The sequence below is a fragment of the Nematolebias whitei genome, chromosome 21 (genome assembly GCF_014905685.2).
Source record: "Nematolebias whitei isolate Nwh7 chromosome 21, NemWhi1, whole genome shotgun sequence".
In the NCBI taxonomy this organism is placed as follows: Eukaryota; Metazoa; Chordata; class Actinopteri; order Cyprinodontiformes; family Rivulidae; genus Nematolebias; species Nematolebias whitei.
In genome coordinates, this window is record NC_056518.1 from 20,398,154 (window position 1) to 20,422,496 (window position 24,343).

Genomic DNA, 24,343 nt, shown 5'->3' on the forward strand with positions numbered 1-24,343 from the left:
ATACCGTGAGAACCGATCAACAGAGGATGCCATCTCCTCTGTGGTCCACAGTGCGCTCAACCACCTGGAGCAGAAAACTCTTACGTCCGTATGCTCTTTGTGGACTTCACATCTGTCTTCAACACCATGATCCCCCAAACCCTGATGGACAAACTATTCACACTAGGACTAAGCTGCTCCATTTGCAACTGGGTACTAGACTTCTTAACAAACAGACTACAGTTAGTGAGGATCCACAACTTCTCCTCCTCCACCATAACCCCCAGCACTGGCTCTCCTCAGGGATGTGTGTTGAGCCCCCTCCTGTTTACTCTGCTCATGTATGATTGTGCAGCTACCCATCCAGGCTGTCACATTGTAAAGTTTGCAGATAATACAGCGGTGGGGGGATGCATCACAATCAATGATGAGTCCAGCTACAGGCAGGAGGTGGAACACCTGGAGAGCTGGTGCAAAGAGAATAACCTTCATATCCCTGGCTTTCTGCACTGTGTGATCTGTGCTGAGTCTGTGTGCATCACACTGTGTTAGTCATGTTGCGGTTGTTGTTGTTATCCATTATTGTTTTTGTTGGTTTCTACTTTTTGGTGTCCTGTTATGTAATCTGTTGCTATGTGCTTGTTCTATTTGTCCCTGTACAGCACTTTGGTGTGCTTTGTCACTGTTTAAAGTGCTTTATAAATAAATTGGTATGGTATGGTTATATCAATGTGAAAAAGACAAAGGAAATGATTGTGGACTTCAGAAGGAACAAACACACCTACACCCTCCTGAACATAAGAGGATCTGTGGTGGAAGTGGTCTCCAGCTACAAGTACTTGGGTGTGCACCTGAATGACGACCTCAGCTGGAGCAACAACACTACCAGCCTGATCAAGAAAGCTCAGAGACTCCATTTCCTCAGGCGGCTGAGACGAGATGGTCTGGGAAGCTCAGTCCTCACCTCCTTCTACAGGTGTGCAGTGGAGAGCATCAACGTGTGGCATAGAGGCTGCACAGCTGCAGAAATAAAAGCTTTGTAGATAGTGGTGAAGGCTGCACAGAAGTCTGTTGGAGTCAGGCTTCCCACCATAACAGACATCTACACCTCAGGAAGAGAGCCACCTGCATCATGAAGGACCCCACTCACTCAGCACACACTTTTTGCCCTGCTCCCCTCAGGAAGGAGGTTGAGGAGCATTAAGTGTAGAACCACTAGTCTGAGGAACAGCTTCTACCCTGAGGCTGTTAGACTCATGAATCTCTAACCAGGATAATCACTGTGAAAAAAATCACATGTCGCTGTTGATCCATTTCATGTTGCTGCTGATCTGTTTCAATGTTGGTGTTCATGCATGCTCATCTGCTTACACGGACTCGTGTTCAGGTTTGTGCTGATGTTTGACGCAATGTTTTTAATGCTATTAGTGCTTAGTGTACATTTAGTTGATGTTTTTCTTAGTTTATATATTGGATGTTATCATTGTTTTTCTTTTACATTTTATTGTTGGATGTAACTGGGACCCTGTGTACATAATTTCGCTCCACCACATGTACCACATGAGGTGCGAATGACAAAGAATCTCTGACTGACTCTCTGAAGATCGAGCTCTTTTGAATGTATTTGCAGTTATTTCTCTGTTACAATAGTGAGAGTTAAAACTGAAAGTCCCCCCCACAACTAGAGACAATAAAATCCTGGGTTAAAAAAAAGAAGCAGAGGTTAAACAAGAAAACATTTTACTTCAGAGATGTTTCCTTGACAATATTTTCAAACCAAGAAGCCTCATGTGTGAGTTTGAGGCTCCCTCTGCTGGTGAACTTAAATACAACAGTCGTGATAAAATACAACAGTTCATGCTCATAATCCAGGTACAAATCCAACAAAGCTCAGTCAGGCCATGTAAACGGTTTCTTTTTTGCCGAGAGGATTCCGCCATCATCCAAAGGACTTATTCTGTCCAAGGAGCCACAAAAAAAACTGGAGTCCCACAAATACCACACTTTCATAGTAGGAAAAATAAACAGTTTTCTGGTGATAAGATGGTTTCTGGGGCCTGCCCTCTCCCCCATCAACCCCTCTGAGGCAGCCGTGCCAAAATGAACCATCACTATAACCATATTACCACCAGCAAATTGTTTTTTCCCCTCACTATGGGAGTGTGGTATTTGTGGGACTCCAGTTCGTTTGGGGCTCCTCAGACTGAATAAGTCCTTTGGATGAAGGATAAAATGTCTCGGCAAAAAAAAAATAAATAAATAAAGGAAAAGAAAACGTCCAGATGATCTAACTGAACATCGTTTGTCATGATAAAATTTTTAGTGAAACTTTTCATACCTGAAGGAGCAAAATGAACTGGGGGAATCTCTGTATGGGTTTCATCATCAGACCATAAAGAGTCATCCTGTCACCACTGGTTTCTTGACGATTCTGCACATGAAGACAAATTATTATTAAATTGGGGCAGTGAGAATCATTGTAATAATTTAAAAAAAGTAGTTAAAACAAGTAGGTATAAAACTTTTCACAGAAATGTGCTTGAATATAATAAATAACCTATTTATAAAAGATAAGAAAGAAAAAGAAGAATACTATTTCTGCACTTTTGTTTCAGTGTTAGATTGATAGTTTTTCATTAGTGCAAGTCTTTCCAACCTTAAGGAACTCCAAGAAGCCAGGTTTGGAGGCGCACGTCTTTCTTACGACTGCCATAGCTGTGCTAAAGTTGTTCACATACTCGCTGTAGGCGTCCAGCACCATGGACTTGGAAAACTGTACAGCAAATAAAGATTGGCATGTTTTGAATAGAAACACAAGACACAAAGACCAATCCATGGAAAGAAAAACACTTAAAAAAAAAAATCAAAATTTTGTTTCCTCAGTGTGGAGAGGTCAAGTACTTTTTAATACATTATAAATTATAAAAAATAAAAAAAAAGTTATAATCAACTAAAACTAATGAGCATATTTTTATCTATTTTAATAAATCACATTGTTTAAATTTTCAAATTAAGAGTTGGAGCGTACCGATGCCACAAAGACATCCCCGATCATCTCCAGGTCGTCCCACTCAGTCACACGGCTCGCCAGTGCGATCTGAAACAGGAAGTGGCACTGCAGGATCTCACGCACACGATAGAAGACCATCTTCAGCTTCCTGTCGCTGAGCAGCCTGGGCTCGATCTGGGACAGGGGCTTCTCGTAATGCTGACGAAGCAGACAGTACGACTTGTAACAACCACCTCTGCAAGACTAATTTGACAATGTTTCAAGCCTTACTCACACACCTCTAATATCCTCTTGAGCGCATCAAGATAGTTCTTCTCACTTTCTAAAATAGAGCTCAATATACATCTTCTTACAAGCTGTGAATAAAAACAGGTAAGCGTTGGTGTTGTTATAGGTCCTCAGGGGTTGTCAGCTGTTTAAGCATTACAGGAAGTGTGAGAAATGTTAAAGGGCGTATTACTTGCTGCTGCATAAGACCTTCTGGTGTTGGACACAGCACAGGCTCCACATTGAAACAGTCCACCTCAATAAAAAGTTCAGACTCATCCTCAAAACAGGCCGACTTTCTCTCTAAAAATTTAAAACAGAAGACAACCATAACGTAAATTACTTTAAGGCAAACGGAAGAGGTCATTCTTGGACGGAACATCCAAAGGCTGATGGCCTTCTCTGAATGACACACCGTGACAGAACGACTTTGTTTTGATGAAGGAACGTCCCTTCTTCACCGCAGCTTTGGTTTTCTGAAGTCCATCTTTAGTCCCCTCCTTGGCTGCCTTCACCAGCTTTTGCATCTTGAAGTAAAAAAATAAAAATATCAATAATAGCTCAGACGTTTCAGTCCAGGTTGAAGTTTAGTCTACTTTTGGCTAAAAAGCAACGGAGCTACATGGGAGAGTGTTAGAGGAGAGATTAGGACTTACAGGACAACCAAGAACTGGGACATCAGCTGAAAGTTCATATTTGAGCCGAAGTCTCAGCAACATCTATGGAACAAGATTTCTGCTACTGGTTTCTCAGTTTACTGTGGACTGTATGTTAGAAAAGACTACATCCCGATCTTTACAACCTTGTGGGACTGAAGAGTATGTTAAACTTTGTGTTAACCCATCACCACCAGGACCACCACCATAAGTGATTTACATGAGAGCTGGACGAAGGTACTGAATCAGTGAGAAGATGCCAAGAGTGGAGTTAGCCAGGCGAGGAGGAAAAAGGTCGGGACTAATTTTTCTAGCACAAAACACATGAGGTGAGCCTCAGCTAATTTACCTTCAGCTCGTGTTTCTGTTTTAGCTGCTGCAGCTCTACAGTTCCCACTGTACTTGCCATTAGATCTTTCATCTTTTTCTCATAGTGTTCTTTCAAGCGTGTCAGATCTTGGGAGAGCTAAACGAAAGCAAAGCAAGCGTTACTGGTTACGGTTTCAGAATTACGTTTGACCTCTGGGTTTCAGGGAAGTTGTTTTTCTTAATTTTTGGAGTTAGAGCACTGACTATTTTTTTCATTGGTGTTATTTGTTTAAAAAAATGCAAACATATCAGAGTTGTAGGAAAAAAAGAAAAAAGGATTTTTTGTCCATGGGCACCTTTCTTCTTCTGGAAATGAAGCGTTTGATGAAAAATGGCAAAAACTACCGGTATATCCGTATTTAATGAAATATAACAAACTAGTTTCAGATATAAGCCAAAACACACTGTTGTTGTTGTTCTTCTTCTTCTTGTCTTGTTATTAGCTGGATCAACAGGTCTCATTTCAAAATTAAAAAAATTAAAAACTATTAAACTTAAAGCATTTAGATTATCCCACAATATGTTTACAAAATCTATATTACTAGTATAAAGCTTGGAACTTTTAGGGCGAATGAAGCGATTTTTGGTGACTCATTTCTGAGGCATCACTGATTTATCATCAAGTTAGAAGAAAAAAAAAAAAAAGAGACTTTTTATGTTTATTGTTGTCAATTTTCAGCACATAAATATCACAGTAGAACAGATTAAACAATGATTTTCCATAGTTTTGGTAGTATCTTATCAATGAGACACAAAGTAGAAGAAAAAAAATCCAAACATTGTTCAATATATTGACGCACAACTTGGTTACTGGCAGAAAGCCAGGCTGGGAGAGGGGAGGATATTAGTTATACTCACATGGATCTTCTTCTGTGGTGGTTTTCCTCTCATGAAGGCATGGGGCAAGCCGTTTTCAGCGTGACTCTCTCCGTCACTGGTCTCGTCGTAGCTTTCAAACTCACTCGAGCTCCAGCCGTTATCAAGGGAGCTGCTGCAGCCGCCCTCCTCTCCGAGCTCCACATCATCATAGATCATTTCATCAGGTTCTGCATTAATCGAGAGGACAAGCACTAAATAAATCAAGAAATAATGCAGCTTTGTAACAGCCTTAGGAAACATTTAGAATAAAAATCTTAAATTATTTTCATGGATGTTTGACTTCTTTACCAATAATAGAACATTCAAGCTAAAAGACAGAAAAAAAAAAATCATTGAAATATAACGTATTGAACTGCATATTGGAACACTGTAGGAATCTATAATGTACTATTTTGTATGTTTAAAAATACATATTTTAACAGTCTGAATGTGCATGTTTTTGGTCACAGTGATAATGTATCACAGAACGCAGACTCAAGAAAAGAAAACAAAATAAACGGTGCTCCTAAACTGCACATTAAAGACAGGAAACTGCTGAATAATAAAATGACAGCATGGACAAGAACAAGTACGAACCTGTGTTGGAGTCAGAGTTCTCTCTGGGCACGTCATCATAGATCACCTCATCTGGACCTGAAGATGAAAACCTCACAACCGTTAATCCATGGCCTCTCACAACACAAACCTGGGTTATTCACACAAAAACCAGAACATAAAGAAATAAAGAGCTAAAGGAACATCACACACACAAGGATCTGCTTCCTCAAAATAAAAACAGAAGGAAGTCTAAGAATACGGATGTGTCGAATAGAAAACGAAAAAACATTAAAGGCACTCCATGTTTTAACTAGACGTCACATCTCTTACTTTCCATCCAAGCAGTGTTGGCAGGATCTGAAGCCCATTTAGCCAAAGCATCTTCTTCTGTAATAGCTGGATATTCCTCAATGAAAACACTTGGAGAAAAACAACATTTATCAGTATTTATACAGACAATTCCCATTACTATACAGTGAGGAGGAGTACACCTTTCACATCTCTTAAAAAGACTTTACATATTAAAGAAATGTGATTGTGTTATGGGACTCACTTATCAGCAGAGGCGATGCTGGTCCCTACCACACTCACTAAATCAGAAAAGATAGAAATGTTACGTCAAGGAAACTTACACCACTATAAAATACATTAATCTGTCTGCAGCTCCTTTTAAAAAGGTCCCATAGTTTACTGTAAACCAAACCTTAGAGCAGTATTTAGATAATATTGTGCACAAAATATTACCTCACTCCTTTCTTTCTGGTCTCTGATCAATAATTTAAAAAAAAACCCACTTGTTCCAAAAGCTGTCCCCTAAAGCTGCAGGTTTTTAGCTGCTATTTAACACTGACGATTTACTAAAGTAACCAAGTCAAACGCACAACTTCTATAGTTAGAATGTTCTCATCTATTTTCAGAATGTTACACAAAAGTTACATTTTGTTTACAGTAAGACAATGTTATGTTGACGATGTACTGGCTTCACTTTGTTTATAATAAAAATCACAGTCATTACTTTTTCTGCAGTGACACTTCAGTTCCAACCACTCTCTCCACAGAGATTTAATCCAGAACTATTTTTCACTTTTCTCCACTCCATCTGCCACCAGGTGTCACTAATAGCACCCTAAATATACAATTGAATAAATATAATTATTGCAATTGTGCTCACAAGTTTCACTAAAACATGCGCTTACGTTAGGATTTCTGCTGTACAGTTGTTTCCTAAAGAAATATCACGACAAGGTGATAGTGCAGTTTTTATACCAGTAAATTAATCTCACTCATTAAAAATGCTAAACTGTTAATTCATTTTCATGATTACCAAATGTTACAAAGTAATTTACAAAAGTAAAACAGCATTTCACCATGCCTTGACCTTGGTAAGATAATAGTGCAGTAAGGCTGCCAGTCCAGCAGCACAAACTGCACGATTTCAGTGAAACGGGAAAATCTTCACAGCCAACAGAGATCTTTGGGGAGGTCTAAATTTAGTTCCCACTTCCTTGTGGCAAAGCTTTAGGAAAAACAAAAGAAAGGGAAGCAGCTGTGACAGCGGTTCGTGTTGAGGCCTCGATAGGCAACACACTCAGAACCGTATGTGATCCTGCTTCCTAAAAATGTATTATTATTTCATAAACTCTTGAGAGAAGTAGTTTCAAATGTTCCCTAGTCCTACTTTACCATCTTCATCCATGGAGAGATGTCGAATGAGGACAGGTGTGGTGTAGGCTGGTGTGATGAGCGGTACCCCAGAGGGGGTAGCGTAGCCACATGGCACAGGCACAGAGTATCCTGAGGTAACGCCTGGGGAGCTTGGGTGGATATCCTGGACCTCTCCCTCCCGGTCCTTTGGCTCCGTTGATGAGGAAGAGGAAGAGAAGGATCCATGCTGTTGTTCCAGCTGCTGCAGCTGCATAGGAGTGATGTCAATCACAGAGTAGGGGTTGACTTTACCTTGGGAGGAGGGCCTAAGGAACTCCTGGGGAGGGTCAGGGTCACCCGTGGATGCATTATGACCTTCACTGCCTAACGAGGGAGAACACAGTTAGTTTACAAAGTTATGCCGTCTACTTTGATTACCAATTTTCTAGAAAATAATGTAACGTTCAATAAATTTGGTATAAAATTAAAAAAAAAAAAAGTTTTGATTTTGAATCCGTGTTTTAAATTTTTAACTACCGTACTTGCCACCGTACACATCGCATCTATTATGTGTCACCACCGACTACCCAGAAACGTGGGCTGGTGTTGTGTCAAAAATTGATTGGCTGCCAAATGGCGGACGCGGGAGCGTGCACTGGAGGACTTTTACAAGAATTTAACAAGATTAACACTTAAAAACAATTAGTTGTTTGCTTGAAGTTATAGTAAAGGTGTGTCTCAGTCCATCTTCTTCTTCTTCTTCTTTTCCCTCTTCAGGGGTCGCCACAGCGAGTAATACTCCTCCACCTCACTCTGTCCTCTGCATCCTCTGTCCTCACTCCAACTACCTCCGTGTCCTCTCCAACTGCATCCATATATCTCCTCTTTGTTTTTTCCTGGCAGCTGCATTTCTAACATCCTTCTACCAGTATACCCACTGTCCCTCCTCTTGACATGTCCAAACCATCTCAGTCTGGCCTCCCTAACTTTATCTCCCAGTTGTTCAACCTGTGCTATACCTCTGATGATCTCATTCCTAATCTTATCCAGCCTAGTCACTCCTAGGGAGAACCTTAGCATCTTCATTTCTGCCACTTCCAGTTCCACTTCCAGTTCCTTCTCCTGTCTTTTTGTCAATGCCACTGTCTCAAGACCATACATCATAGCTGGTCTCACCACTGTCTTGTAAACTTTTCCTTTGACCTTTGCTGACACCTTTTTGTCACAAATCACTCCTGAAACTTTTCTCCATCCACTCCATCCTGCCTGGACTCTCTTTTTAAACTTCTTTACCACATTCCACAGTTTACTGGACAGTGGACCCCAAGTACTTGAAGTCCGGCACCTTTGTGACCTCTGATCCTTGTAGCCTCACTGTTCCACCAGCCTCCCTCTCATTCACACACATGTACTCTGTCTTTCTACGGCTGACTTTCATTCCTCTCCTTTCAAGTGCATACCTCCACCTCTCCAAGTTCTCTTCCACCTGTTCCCTGTTCTCACCACAGATCACAATGTCATCTGCAAACATCATCGTCCATGGGGATTCTTGCCTGACCTCATCTGTTAGGCGGTCCATCACCAGAGAGCACTTTAAAAATGTATTTCAAAAATCATTTCACAAATCGATTTGCGGGAGCGTGTAGATAGAGGACTCTTTATGCAAATTCTTCAAAATTTAACAAGTGTAACACCTAAAAATTATTATTCGTATTCTCAAAATTATAGTAAATGTTTGCTCCAGGAGTTTCGGAGCAAGACAAAAGTGGCTTCTATGACAAGCCAAGTGTCTCATTAATAGCCACTTTTACCCTATTAATGAGACACTTGGCTTGCCACATTAGTCAAGCGCCCTCTAGCAGCTGAAAATGGTAGTGTTCAATATTTTCCATGTCAGAATGAATGAAATGGTCAGATCTCAGCCAAAAATTGAGTTATAAATATGGGGAAAAAATGTAAATAAGTCGCTTCGTATAAGTCGCAGGGCATGCCGATTTATGCAAACAGGTGTGACTTATACAGCAAAAAGTACGGTAATCTCAATGATTGCGTTTCCACTTCATTTCAGGTTTAAAAGCTTCATTGTATGAACACAATAGGGCAAAGTAAGGCCATTCTGGATGGCATTTTTAGTGAGCAGGAGCATTTGAACTCACCAATGTATGATCTTATCAATGACAAAAATATTTTAACATGTTTAAATCACAAATTCCTTTTAAGAGAAAAAGCTGAAACATGGCAAAATGAGGATACTGCTCCACTACAGTACTACAGAATGAGCGCGTGGAAATAAAAGGCAGAGGCTAATCCTGCCTGCTGCTGCTGGCAGGACGTTCAGTGATAAAAAGCAGACCATGCCCAGAGACACGAGGTGTCAAAAGAAAGAGACGGCCCTTCTTTATGTCCTAACTTTAGCCTGAGCTGAAGAACTGAACGAGAGCCCGATACGGTAAACAGAGAATGCCAGGAGAATGTGAGGAATTTTAGGATCCTGCCAAAACAGAAAAGTGTACTGCATTTAAGGCACTATTTACAACCCACCATTTTCTAAGCACAGACTGAGTGTGGAGGACTCTCATTCCAAACAAAAGGCTGAACTGAGATTAAATACTCTCACTAAAGCCACAAGGAAAACGTCAACACTTGGGTTTACTAACCTGTACTTTTAGGATATGTCTGTATGTCATAGCCAAGAGGAGGTGGAGATGGTGGTAAATCTTTTTCCCTGTCATTAGTCCCCTCAGCAACAGATGTCCCTTCAGCTTCTGCGGAGCCATCTGCTGAGGAAGATTTGCTTGTGGCAGCTGGAGGGTCTGCTAATGAGGAGGCTGTGTTGGAGAAAGATGCTGGAGGCTCCAAGACACTGGGATACCCCTCCACAGAGTTGTGCTGGCTCTGATCCATGCCGTTATGGACTTCAGGAGCTGGAAGTGCCTCAGGGATGTCATCACCACTGTCAAAGTCAAAGGCTTCTCCCTCGTCTTCATCAAATGTGCTGTTGTCTGCCAATACTAGATATGGAAGAATTAGACATGGTAGTTAATGGATTATTCAATAATCAACATTTTATTTATTAAACTCAATAAAAAATATAATCTTGTACATTTTTTTAAAATCTGCATTTTCAGATGTTTTACCAAGTTGAGTGTGGCTGTTCAAGTGAATATTATAGACCTTTAATTAGGGTGGGGTGAATTTATTTGTTAGAAAGTCTTACTTCAAGAATTAACACCCAAACAGAACATCAGCTGCTTTCCTTTATAGCAAACACGGTTTAGTGTCAACATACAAGGTAACGTAGCCTTCTAAAGGCGTCACATCCACTTTAAAGCAATCACTTGGCAGCAGACAGGAAGGAAACAAGAATAATCTTTCCAGTTTCCACTCTGCAATTAGGCCAAAGGGAAAGAAAGTTGCTACTCCCTTCAGCGAGGTGTACAGCATGGGCTTACGTTTTGTCTGATCTAATGAAAGAAAAAAAAAAGTGTGGGACTGAATGAGCCAAGAAAATCAGAGTTGGTAAAAGGAGTTGGAACATACAAGCTCATCCGTCAAATCTGAGGGCTTCTTATTGTGGCTCCAGGAAGTCTAAAGACAAACTTGTGGGATTGATTTACGGGTACAGAAAAAGACAAAAGTCTTCATAAATCTACTTGAAATCCTTCTTGTAATACATCATTTTACAAAGCATGAACCAAAACACTATTTCACAATATTTAATACTTTATATCTTGTATAATATTGCGTTTATAAAAAAGACCATATTTGCTTTAGGGTCTTAAAATCTTCAGATAACTGGTGTTTGTCACAGCGCTGCTCACAGATACCAGGGATTCTTTTGGGGAGGGGAGCATTCACAGTCAAGAGCAACTTGACTGTGTTGACCTTCAGTTTAAAGTTTTATTTAAACTCTATCATTAATATCCTGACTATCTCCAAAGAAAACAGAAAATACCTGGTCAAATCAATTTCCTGTCCACCCTGAGAGAACGGGGTACTATGGTGACACATATGCTGAAATAGCTCAGTTGGGAGAGCATTAGACTGAAAAATGGTCCCTGGTTCAGTCCTGGGTTTTGGCATTTTAACCTGACACCGAGTGTGTTTTCACACCTGATACTCCGGTAGATCTGGTTTGATTGGGGACCAAATTCAGAACATTTGTTTACATTTCAGACAGTGATGTTTGCATTCACACTGCCCCGAGTCAGTCGAGCCAACCTGTTCCCCCCCCTCCACTCATGCTGAGTGCATTGTTGAAAAAAAATGACAAAATACAACTCCTAAAACCGTTAAAATTTGATGCCACTCCATTTTTGTTTTTATTTTCAGAAGAAGAAGAAGAAGAAGGCGTCTTCTTCAGAGGTTTTTGTGTCATTTCCTTCAGTAGTTCTTGGTGCAGCACCGCCACAGGCGAGCGGGGGAACAGGTTGGCTCGACTGACTCAATGCTGTGTGAACCGCACCAGCTGAAAATGTAAACCAATGTTATGAATTTTGATCCCCAATCTAACAGAGTCAGAGTCGGACTATCGGGTGTGAAAACACCCCGAGGGTGCTTCTGATGTCATAATGGTTGCCAATTTCTTATAATCTCAAAAACACCTGCTGTTATAATACAAAAGGGAACTGTTGGCTTAAGTTTAATAGAAAAGGTGTTTTAGCAGCTTTATTTTCATTTAATGGCTGTGTGTTGTGTTTTTTTGACCAGGTCAGTGTGGTGCACTAACAGTTATCAAGTAAATCTTAATTGAAAGAAACGACAGGCAACAAAACACGAAGACTTTGAAGCTGCCGATAGCGAAGAATACCGATCTAAATCACCAATAGGTCTCCCTCAGGGTCTGACAGGTAGCTGTTCCACCTCTCTGGTGTGTGAGAAAACAGTCTGTGACTAATGATCCAGGTCAGCATTGTGCTCCCACATCCATCTGCATCCATGAGTGACGGTGCGAGACAAGAGAGGGGCAAAGAGCAATGCTGGAAACTGAGATGTTATCGGTCGTTTTTCCATCTGTGCAACTGAGTGGAGCAAAGTAATAAAGCACAGTTTGTTACTAAAAAGTCTCCAAATGAGGAAGTGGAATTGAAATACAGAAGGAGCTATAATCATATTAAAAACTCCAGAAGATTGTCTCGAGTCAGTTAGATTTTGCTCGCCTGCAAGTCAAGGTTGACATTTAATAGAATCTAATCAATTGAAACCATTTCCAGATTATAAAGCTTTAAGCTGTTTCACATCCCTTTATGTTCAAAAGGCTAGAAAATATGTATAAAACTGAAAATATATCAGCTTTTAAGTTAACACGGGTAAAGATAATTTTCAAGATATTTGGCTTTTAAATCTGCCATTTTAAAACTATGGCATTGCAGAGTCATGGGGTGTCAACAAATATAATTTAAATGATCTCTTATGCACATTTTTAGAGCTCAAAGGCAGCACACTCACAGAATAAATGTTATTTTTGCTCCTTGAAAAATGCTCCAAGCTGTATGTACAAACCGGATTACAAAAAGTCGGGTCACTAAACAAATTGTGAATAAAAACTGAATGCAATGATGTGGAGGTGCCAACATCTAATATTTTATTCAGAATAGAACACAAATCACAGATCAAAAGTTTAAACTGAGAGAATGTATCATTTTAAGGGAAAAATATGTTGTTTCCAAATTTCATGGCGTCAATAAATCCCAAAAAAGTTGGGACAAGTCCATTTTTACCACTGTGTGGCATCCCCCCCTTCTTCTTACAACACTCAACAGACGTCTGGGGACAGAGGAGACCAGTTTCTCAAGTTTAGAAATAGGAATGCTCTCCCATTCATGTCTAATACAGGCCTCTAACTGTTCAATCGTCTTGGGCCTTCTTTGTCACACCTTCCTCTTTATGATGCGCCAAATGTTCTCTATAGGTGAAAGATCTGGACTGCAGGCTGGCCATTTCAGTACCCGGATCCTTCTACGTAGCCATGATGTTGTGATTGCTGCAGAATGTGGTCTGGCATTATCGTGTTGAAAAATGCAGGGTCTTCCCTGAAAGAGATGATGTCTACATGGGAGCATATGTTGTTCTAGAACCTGAACATAGTTCTCTGCATTAATGGTGCCTTTCCAGACATGCAAGCTGCCCATGCAACCCCATACCATCAGTGATGCAGGCTTCTGAACGGAGCGTTGATAACAACTTGGGCTATCCTTGTCCTCTCTGGTCCGGATGACATGGTGTCCCAGTGTTCCATAAAGAACTTCAAATTGTGACTCATCTGACCACAGAACAGTCTTCCATTTTGCCACACTCCATTTTAAATGACCCCTGGCCCAGTGCAAACGTCTGAGCTTGTGGAGCTTGCTTAGAAATGGCTTCCTCTTTGCACTGTAGAGTTTCAGCTGGCAACGGCGGATGGCACGGTGGATTGTGTTCACTGACAATGCTTTCTGGAAGTATTCCTGAGCTCATTCTATTATTTCCTTGACAGTGGCATTCCTGTTTGAGGTGCAGTGACGTTTAAAGGACCGGAGATCACGAGCATCCAGTAGAGTTTTACGGCCTTGACCCTTACTCACAGCGATTGTTCCAGATTCTCTGAATCTTTTGATGATGTTATGCACGGTTGATGATGATAACTTAAAAGTCTTTGCTATTTTACGCTGGGTAACACCATTCTGGTATTGCTGCACTATCTTTCTGCGCAACAATGGTGGAATTGGTGATCCTCTTACCATCTTGGCTTCTGAGAGACACTGACACTCTGAGAAGCTCTTTTTATACCCAATCATGTTGTCAATTGACCCAATTAGTGTTAATTGGTCTTCCAGCTGTTCGTTATATGCCCAATTTCCTTTTTCCAGCCACTTATTGCTACTTGTCCCAACTTTTTTGGGATTTGTTGACACTGTGAAATTTTGAAGCAACATATTTTTTCTTTAAAATGTTACATTTACTCAGATTAAACTTTTGATCATTCAACTATGTATTATTACGAATAAAATATTGATATTTTCCATCTCCACATCATTGCATTCAGTTTTTATTCACAATTTGTTTAGTGTCCCAACTATTTTGGAATCCGGTTTGTACATGTTCTGGGCACTGTAGGGTAAAAAAAAAAAAAAGTACCTTATGTGTTGAAAAAAAAATGACAGAGCTGGCTGTATAGGTGTACAGTATGTGCATCCAGCTTAATAACAGATCATGCTGGAGACTGATCTTTCAGTACAAGTACATACACGACCAGAACAATAAAAAACACTAATAACTTGTAAGGAGCTTCCAGGCTGTCTAATCATTTTTCTCCAGAGCTAAACTGAAAAAAAAAAAAAAAAGCATCTTCACTTTTAAAGATTGTCTGTATTAATTCTGGTGGGAATGTGATGCACAAGATCAGACAGGGGTACGCAAAAGTGACCCAGAGACTTGAAGAGGCACCCATTGTCAATTCATATTAACAGTGAGAATTCTGTTCTAAAGACTTATCTTCTGTGCTATATAATGATCTGCTGAAATGAGTCACAGGGTTACAATCTGCTCCCGCAACCCCCCCCAGGCAACAAAGCAAGCGACCAACCAGCTGGAGTCGAAGCATTTTTCTGGTTGTCTTTGTCCGTTGAAGCCCTGTGCATGTACAATATGTGTATGTGTGTGTGTAGTTCTGCAGCAGTACACAGCCTGGTATTGAGGCACACTGTCTGGTATTCACAGAAACGGCACATTTTAGTCTTCTTATTCTTCTCGTTCATCTGCCCACACACTTCACAGTAGCAGAGAGGAATTTGTTGTTTACTCAAACTGTCCAGCCTCGATGGCCCTCCTGGAAATGGTCGGCCACGCAACAATCCACAGCAGCCACTACGTAAATCTTACGGATGCATTTTAAATGAAAATACAACAACGGTGTCAAGATTTAAAGGAGCATTCTCTAATTTTTGTAGTGGCTAATGACACATTCTCCTGTGAACCGGCTTCTTTTCGATACTGAACACGTTGCTGTGATTAACCAAGCGACTTCTATTCATTTCTTATTTAAATTTTTTTTTAAAAGTATAAAAACACAGATCATCAAAAAAAAAAAATAAAAATAATTGAGTAAAATCGTAATTTAAAATCTCTCAATATTACTTTCACATTAGGGATACACGATATTATTGGCATGGTATCGGCCGATTTTAGCGATAAATTTAAATATCGGACATCGGCAATTCCATCAAAATAACTCATCGATATAAAAGACGCTGTTTATATATATAAATAAATGAATAAATAAAAAAGGCATAAAATTTACATTTAAATTTGACTTAACATAAGCCAAGTTGAAGTGTTAAATCATTTTCATCCCCCTTTTTGGAATCTGCATTGGTAGCAGGCCAAATTGACAAAGACCATGCAGAATAATTTAGTAGTTTAATTCCACAGCAGAGAAAGCTCTGTAGTTTCTGTAAGTAGGTCTAAGGAAAAAAAATCAAATAAAAATAATCAGTATTGGTATCGGTTATCGTCAAATAAGTTTTAACATATTGGATATCGGCCAAAAATCCAATATTGTGCATCTGTATTAAAATTTTAACAATTAACTAGAATCAACAAGTTTATTTATTCACGTTGAACGGCATTAAGGTCGAGCGTTTTTAGGTTTTCAGTATAGGGTGGGCTCACCGCTGGTCAAGACTCAAATGGAGTCATAATGGGGAATAAATTGTTTTTATTCTGCTAGTGAAGACGACTATGCTTCTGTTCATCAAAGCGCTATTGAAAACTTTAGCATGCACAGGAATCAAACCCCTGACCTTGGCATTATTAGCACCAACTGAGCTAACCGGCCTCTGCCACTGCTCCGTCCCACCATGTTCCACAACATGTCTGCTTGGTGTAAAAGGACATGTGTATGTTACACGTTTTGTTGACTTTACTTTCAGGAGGCGGGGGAGGAAAGTCTTCCATGTCCATGTTTGCTTCTCTTCTCCTGAACAAGCTGTCGTGGGATCGACTACGGCAGCACACATTCCTAAAGGAGAAAACGAAAAAAAAAGACAAAATGTCAGTAAAAGCAAAAACAGACATGTTGCTACACACAATATTTCCAAACCAGTTGGGAAAAGAGCAAGCAAGTTAGGCATTTCTGGCTCAGCATTTGCAAGCAGCAAGTCGACAAAGCCCGAGCACACTTCAATTGTTAATTTATGACGGTAACAAATAACACTGGAGCATTTGTGTTTGGTCACAGCCTGTCAAAATCATAATCTGAACCAGGGTGAAATCAAACAAATCAAGTGGATCGAAACAAAAGAAGCTCTTATCTTGTTCCTGGAGACTATAGCGTGCGTTTAATCATACAGAACACTTTCATGAGATAATTGCAGGGATTTTATTCTCATGAGTATAAACAAGCTTGGCCATCATTTTAATGAACGCCTGTGGAGTGGCCATTAAGTAAACTACTTGTGAGGATTATATAGCTAAATCAAATTGTATTCAAAGCAAGTTCACATTTAAATATATATTAAAACTTGTTTATTGTTCCCACTCAAAGCAAGCCAATAATAACCATGCATTCCTCTTATGTTGTTCAAATTTACCCTAAGCAGCTAATTTACTGCAGGCCTGGAATCAGTTAATCTTGTGCAAAGTGAATCCACTGATGTGGATTGGTTAATTAAACATAGTTAAAAAGGCAACAATTATTTGTTTAAGACCAGTAAAAGTCCATTATCACGCTTGAGTAACAAAAGGCTACTTTATGCCTCAAGATGCAAAAAACACATGACCCAAAACTGTTGCTTTTTAATTCTGTGGTAATCCCCAAAGAACAATAATCTAATATTGTTGATTTATGGCTTGTTGAATAAGGTCCATGTCATATGTTGACTTCAACCCTTTTTTTAGGCCATAAGAAATACCATCAGCATGCTGAGGCAGGACAGACCTTTGGTCCTGCATGGGCATGAGTTAAATCACATTCCTCAGAAACACTGACTTTGTTTCCTGATGCACAACTCATATCAACAGGTGACAGTTTCTGTCAAATGTCCTCCTTAAAAAAAAAAAAAAAAAAAAAAAAAAAAAAAAAAGTTCTAATTCCAGACTACTTCATCTTGTTAATGATAAAGTCATGACATCATGCTGTAGCATAAAGCAGCCATTGTTATAGCGTGTAGGACCAGTGCTCTGTGCATACAATCTCCTTAATGCATAAAACAACAAGGATTCAGTCAGTCTGTCTAGATCTGACCAAGACAGATTTAACAGAAGTGCAGTGAACAAGAACGACAACTCATTCTGAGACTCAAAGATTGTTTTGTCTAGGAATAATGTGAAATCCTCTGCCTCGTAGTCTCTCCTACTGATGTGGCACAATGCCAGAACGGAGGGCACGGACATACGGGGCCAGTGTCTGGTGAGCACAGTGCAGCTAACAGATAATGCTAACAAAAACAGGCTGAGCATACATTGCCCGAGGATACATTTCCCTGCAAAATAATAGAGGTGCTTCCCCAGAGACAGACAGGAGCTGCTACCTTTCACCGACAACGACTCCATCTTTACATTATACACTTTATAAACATGATGTGTATGAAACAGGTAGCAACACGACACAGAAGTGACAGGATTTTCAAAAGGTGACTTCTATTTACCTTCTGAACCACTGAGATTTAAGACCCTAGGTAAAAAGGAGGAAAGTAGAACGGAAGACAAAAAGCAGACCTTTAATCCTCCTTACAAAATTACTTCTTACTTTACTTATTGAGAATAAAAACAGAATGCGCCATTCTAAATCGTGCAAGCTTATGTTATGCTAACCATCACCTGTCTCGTTCCAACACAACTCAACAAAAGCATTCCTTTAAACGTGTGGCCTGTCACCAGCCCGTCAACACAGGGTTGTAAACAGTAACACGTGTAAACATCGTAACAGCTGAGTAAATGACAAACTCTTACCAACAGGGCTAGAATAGTCACCATAACTCGCTTGTAATCCTCTGCTTTTTTCCCCCAAGTGTTTAAATATAAAATATAGCATATTACATTCTAGTCTGAGAGCAACGTTTGGGGACAACAAAAAGAGGAGATCAGAAGGGTAAAGTCATCCTCACAGTTGATGACAGGCTCAGCTGAGCATGTCATTACATGCTCTGAAGTCTGAGCTGTGTGATGCAGACAGGAAAACAGTCATCTGGCTCGCTGTTGTGATGCATTTAAATACAGACAGGTACAGGTCCTTGTCAAAAAATTAGCATATTGTGATAAAGGTCATTATTTTCCATAATGTAAAGATAAAAATGAAACTTTCATATATTTTAGATTCATTGCACACCAACTGAAATATTTCAGGTCTTTAATTGTTTTAATACTGATGATTATGGCATACAGCTCATGAAAACCCAAAATGCCTGTCCCAAAAAATTAGCATATTTCATCCCACCAATGAAAGACAAGTGTTTTTAACACAAAAAACCGCCAACCTTCAAATAATCATGTTCAGTTATGCACTCAATACTTGGTTGGGAATCCTTTTGCATGAATGACTGCTTCAATGCTGCGTGGCATGGAGGCAATCAGCCTGTGGCACTGCTGAGGTGTTATGGAGGCCCAGGATGCTTCGATAGCGGCCTTAAGCTCATCCAGAGTGTTGGGTCTTGCGTCTCTCAACTTTCTCTTCACAATATCCCACAGGTTCTCTATGGGGTTCAGGTCAGGAGAGTTGGCAGGCCAATTGAGCACAGTAACACCATGGTCAGTAAACCATTTACCAGTGGTTTTGGCACTGTGAGCAGGTGCCAGGTCGTGCTGAAAAATGAAATCTTCATCTCCATAAAGCTTTTCAGCAGATGGAAGCATGAAGTGCTCCAAAATCTCCTGATAGCTAGCTGCATTGACCCTGCGCTTGATAAAACACAGTGGACCAACACCAGCAGCTGACATGGCACCCCAGACCATCACTGACTGTGGGTGCTTCACACTGGACTTCTGGCATTTTGGCATTTCCTTCTCCCCAGTCTTCCTCCAGACTCTGGCACCTTGATTTCCGAATGACATGCAAAATTTGCTTTCATCCGAAAAAAGTACTTTGGACCACTGAGCATCAGTCCAGTGCTGCTTCTCTGTAGCCCAGGTCAGGCACTTCTGCCGCTGTTTCTGGTTCAAAAGTGGCTTGACCTGGGGAATGCGGCACCTGTAGCCCATTTCCTGCACACACCTGTGCACGGTGGCTCTGGACGTTTCTACTCCAGACTCAGTCCACTGCTTCCGCAGGTCCCCCAAGGTCTGGCCCTTCTCCACAATCCTCCTCAGGGTCTGGTCACCTCTTCTCGTTGTGCAGCGTTTTCTGCCACACTTTTCCCTTCCCACAGACTTCCCACTGAGGTGCCTTGATACAGCACTCTGGGAACAGCCTATTCATTCAGCAATTTCTTTCTGTGTCTTACCCTCTTGCTTGAGGGTGTCAATGATGGCCTTCTGGACAGCAGTCAGGTCGGCAGTCTTACCCATGATTGCGGTTTTGCATAATGAACAAGGCTGGGAGTTTTTAAAAGCCTTAGGAATCTTTTGCAGGTATTTAGAGTTACGTCGTTGATTCAGATGGTTAGGTTAAGAGCTTGTTTAGAGAACCTTTTCATGATATGCTAATTTTTTGGGACATGCATTTTGGGTTTTCATGAGCTGTATGCCATAATCATCAGTATTAAAACAATTAAAGACCTGAAATATTTCAGTTGGAGTGCAATGAATCTGTAATATATGAAAGTTTCATTTTTATCATTACATTATGGAAAATAATGACCTTTATCACAATATGCTAATTTTTTGAGAAGGACCTGTACGGCATGTCTCAAACTCAAGGCCCGCGTGCCACATCTGGCCCCTGTGATGATATGAAATGTAAAATATTTTTATTTTTTCATATTTTGCTTTAAAAAAAAAACTGTGGGAATGTTATTTATTAAGTGTAGACTTCTCATGACAAGTGGCTAACTTTGAAGTAAAATAAATACATAAAAGAGATTTTCAGTAATCTTAATGAGACGGATCAAACACTTGGTGATGAATCTACAAAAAGAAAAGTTGTTGGGTGTTGAGCTAATGCATTGACTAAAACTGGCCTTTGGCTTGGAACAAATATTTTATTCCAGCCGCCTTTTTGTAAAGGAGTTTCAGAGGTCTGACTTCAGGGAAGAATAACAGAAAATTGGTCAAATGCTAAAGTTTGTCTAGCAGAAGTTTTAAAAGAACTGTGTGTGTTTGAATGCTGACCTCTGCGGTACTCCGCCACCCTTCTTGATCCCCAATGTTTATTATGGCCAGTCATGTTTCTTGTTGTCTTTTTGTGTTTAGCAGCAGATTTGCTTTGTAAATTTTCACCTGAACACATTTTCGAGATCGATGCATGTATGATTCCACTATACTTGTTTACTTACAGCGACTATTAGCGTGCACCTAAAGTAGAACCATCACGTAACTCAAGCTTACATATGGTTCTTAGTAACTTCAGCGGAGAGTTGTTTACAGTGAATGCGTACCTGCATTTCAGAGCTGCCCATTGATATGGAAAACAACTGCACCAGTTGATTTGTCTCTGGATAATCTTTTGAGATTTGATTTTATACGTTGCATTGAGTACCTTTAACACTTTCTTTAGGCTTTTACTTACTAATAATGTGATTTTTTGTTTGTTTTAAAACTGTGTTTTAGAAGCCAGCAACAAGAGTTCTGTCAAATCATGCAGACGTATAAATCAGAATTATGCAACATCAGGCACTGTAAGGCAAAGTTTTGATTTTTTTGTTAGGTTTTCTAAAAAACATTTACAGAAAAGTGGAATTCTGCTCACAATCTAAAAGTCGTAAGCAAAATCCTTTAGGAGAGGCGGAGTACAGGGCGACTTGTCGGTTTTTGGCTTTGCAAATCGTTCTGCTGCGTTTCTGCCAGGATTCCACTCATCAGGTCTCCACCAGTAGCAGAAGATCCCAGTGCAACAAAATGGAAGAACAGGCTTAAAGTGCTGTAATATATTGATGGAGAAGATGGACGGGGCCTACAGAACACTGAACAGAAGAGGAGGCACCTCTTTCTAGCTTCTTTAAGATTAAAGTTCAAGAGATAGTTTTTACTGGGGGCTTGCACTTTTATTTCAAATAAAGTCTGTTTTACTGGAACTAAATCTTTGCTACAGTTTAGAAGTGGAAAAAAAAAAAAATCTGTAACCAGAAAACGAGTAAAAATGACATATTTGGCATTAACAAAAATACAAACTCATCATAAGAAAGTAAATGAAGAACTTTAACACCCGAAGAGATTTTAAAAGCATCATGGAAAATAAATTTATTTCAAATCATTTCCCAAATCTGTTGAAAAAGTTCTGGAGTTTGCTCACACTCAAACAAAAAAAAAAAAAAAGAAGCTAGTACCCTGAATGTGAGCCAACACAGCACACTGCACCACCTACTCTGACCTCAAACTGGGTGGAGGAAGCTTACAGGCAGGCCAAAGATTGCTGGCATTTTAAAGAACTTTGACTCATGGGAAGTAGGAAGACGATAAGATGAGCTCCCAGTTTTAATAGGATACGTAATAAGGAGATTACTGAAAATGTAATTCAATCAATGATAAGACCCAGAGGGCTGGAACTGGATTTCAGATGCGTGAGCGACTGATGCGAGAGGATTTCTAGAGTCGGCAACTTAACACGCACAAAAGGTTTGTTTCTTAACTGAATGTGACTCATACGAAGCACACCGATCCAGAATTTCACAGCATTCTATCATTACAGAACGCATTTTTATGGACTTTTTTCTGAATAAAACAAGTGGTTTTGTCAACAACTTTTTTTAAAGAGGCAAAAATACAGTCAGAAAAAAAAAAAAAAAACTATGCCTGCAGAATAAATCCAGTGTTTATTTGAATGCTTACACTGCACCGCCTTGACTGTCACTCCTAACTGGTCTCCACCCTCCCAGTAAGCCACACAAAAAGGTTTTTAGAGCCCAACATGTCACCAGAAGAACACTACCGAGAGTGTGGAGAGGCCGCTCGAAAAAGCTTTTTTGTGAACCGGCTGGATCTGAAGGAATTTTAATAAGAATGGAGCTACTCTGTTGAATTGTGATAAACGGGTCCAGGAAAGTGAACTAACGCTTGGTCAGCAGTGGATCTGTTTTTGAACTAGGTTTACTCCTTGTCTTTTTAGGAATGTGGTTTATAGTCCTCATCTATAGCTCAGATTAGAAAGACCTGTTCTAATAAAAGCATCTAAATAATAGGATGGAGGAAACTGTGGCTACAATACGTACCATTTAGAGTTTAACTGTCATGTTGAGTTAGACCTACGTCTAAATATAAACCATTTTCCCAGCTGCTGAACACATGCCGTACGCGATTTCTCACATCCACCTGCAGAAGACCAGTGACTTTTCCTTTTCCTGCTGTATATTTGGCTGATCTGCAGTGGATTATTGGCTGGATGGTGGTTCCATATCGGACTTTCTAAAAACGAACGGCATGCCCCCGTACCGTATCGCAGAGTACTCTGGCATCCCAAGTCTAGTCAAGATAAATAAACAGCAATTTCACGAATCATTACTGCAACGTTCAGTTTTGGGCCGAATCACACTGTTGAATTTAGCAACAACTGGTAGTTCTCTAAGGAAATACAGGCTAACATAACACCAGCAGAGAATACTGAGGTTTGAGCTTATGATTGGCAAAAGACTGGTAAAGATGACATATCTACAAATAAACCATAAAAATTATGCCATTTGACTTGCATTTAGCAGCTGAAGTAAATGTGAGCATTTTAAAGAAAGCACCAGTATTTGCAGGACAGGCCACCCTGGTTATTTGCCAAACAAATTACCCACACAGACTTTTGTGTACTTGCATGGGTGCATGTGACCTCTCAAGTGCACCAAGTCACCAGCATTGTGCAGGCAGAAAGAGCTGACACCAGACAATACAGATGGACATCAAAGAACTCTTTGTGTTTAAAACCATTTTCTGGTGGCTCAAGCTAGAAAAGCTGAAAAAGGTTTCCTGCAGACACATTTTGCTGCACAGAGAGAGACCACCTTTCAGAGAAACAGATGAGTCAAATGAAGTTTTATGACCCGTTTAGACTTCTTGTTAACTAAAAGCTGCAGGACCCTCCCTGAGGAATGCCATGCATGACTACTTGTAAGCTTCACTTCAGGAACTGCTTTTTTTTGTTTTTTTTTTTTGCTTAAAACCTAAAGGGATTGTCATATTTTCCATATATTTAATTGGCTGCAATTACAGTTGCTGAGAGATTTTATTTCTCAACTCTTAAAGAGAGTGTTAAACTGAATAAAGAGCCTGCTCGTTATTATTATTATTATTATCAACACAGTGAAACATCAGTGATTTATGACAAGTCAAAGCCTGAAATGTGTCGGTGGCATCAATGCAATAGCACAGGCGCCACGTTACAAACATCTCTCAAATACTCCACCCAAGGAACCATTTCACACGAAATAAGCTGCTTGTGTTTTCTATATTGTATTGAACACAATGTTACGGGTGATTTTTGAAGAGTTAGCTACTTAAAACTTTGCCAAAGTTAGAAAATTGCCTCCAACTCACCATTTTATGGAATTCCCATGGTTGAATTGCCTTATCCCGTCACGGCAATACGTGAATGTTTCAAATGTAATACATTTATGAGCTCGACACGACTCTAAATAAATCAAAACATCCACTTTCGCCCTTCTTTTAACTTGTCTCTCCGGTGTAAGCAGAATCCATCCACGACAAACGCTTTACCGCCTTTCACAATCTGATTGGCTTACGGGTGGTAGCAGGCGAGCTGCGATTGGCTGAGGGGGATGTCAATCAACATTCCAACGCCTTCTCCGGTAGCTAAGCTGCCCTCTCTGTTCACCCAGCTGTGTCTCAACCTAATGACAATTTAAACACAAAACTTGAAACTTTACATTTATAAATACTTTCTTTACCCGTTTTATTCTAAATGTGTAATATTGAGATATTTATTCATTTTTAC

The 24,343-nt window shown here is 40.0% G+C and overlaps 1 protein-coding gene across 1 annotated transcript in view; it reads right to left on the reverse strand.

Annotated features, from left to right (window-relative positions):
* Nucleotides 1-24,088, reverse strand: part of arhgef10 (Rho guanine nucleotide exchange factor (GEF) 10) — a 55,629-nt gene extending 31,541 nt beyond the window's left edge. Inside the window, exons 1-15 of the mRNA XM_037695067.1 lie at nucleotides 23,926-24,088; nucleotides 16,245-16,339; nucleotides 9,999-10,352; nucleotides 7,381-7,725; nucleotides 6,251-6,287; nucleotides 6,028-6,116; nucleotides 5,737-5,793; nucleotides 5,140-5,327; nucleotides 4,262-4,378; nucleotides 3,672-3,783; nucleotides 3,450-3,559; nucleotides 3,268-3,345; nucleotides 3,008-3,187; nucleotides 2,636-2,752; nucleotides 2,318-2,410 (exon numbers count right to left, since the gene is read on the reverse strand). Of these exons, the coding sequence (XP_037550995.1) occupies nucleotides 2,318-2,410; nucleotides 2,636-2,752; nucleotides 3,008-3,187; nucleotides 3,268-3,345; nucleotides 3,450-3,559; nucleotides 3,672-3,783; nucleotides 4,262-4,378; nucleotides 5,140-5,327; nucleotides 5,737-5,793; nucleotides 6,028-6,116; nucleotides 6,251-6,287; nucleotides 7,381-7,725; nucleotides 9,999-10,352; nucleotides 16,245-16,281 (1,914 nt within the window). The 5' untranslated portion in view covers nucleotides 16,282-16,339; nucleotides 23,926-24,088. The remainder of the gene's footprint in view (nucleotides 1-2,317; nucleotides 2,411-2,635; nucleotides 2,753-3,007; nucleotides 3,188-3,267; nucleotides 3,346-3,449; nucleotides 3,560-3,671; nucleotides 3,784-4,261; nucleotides 4,379-5,139; nucleotides 5,328-5,736; nucleotides 5,794-6,027; nucleotides 6,117-6,250; nucleotides 6,288-7,380; nucleotides 7,726-9,998; nucleotides 10,353-16,244; nucleotides 16,340-23,925) is intronic.
* Between the last annotated feature and the right edge of the window lie 255 nt (nucleotides 24,089-24,343).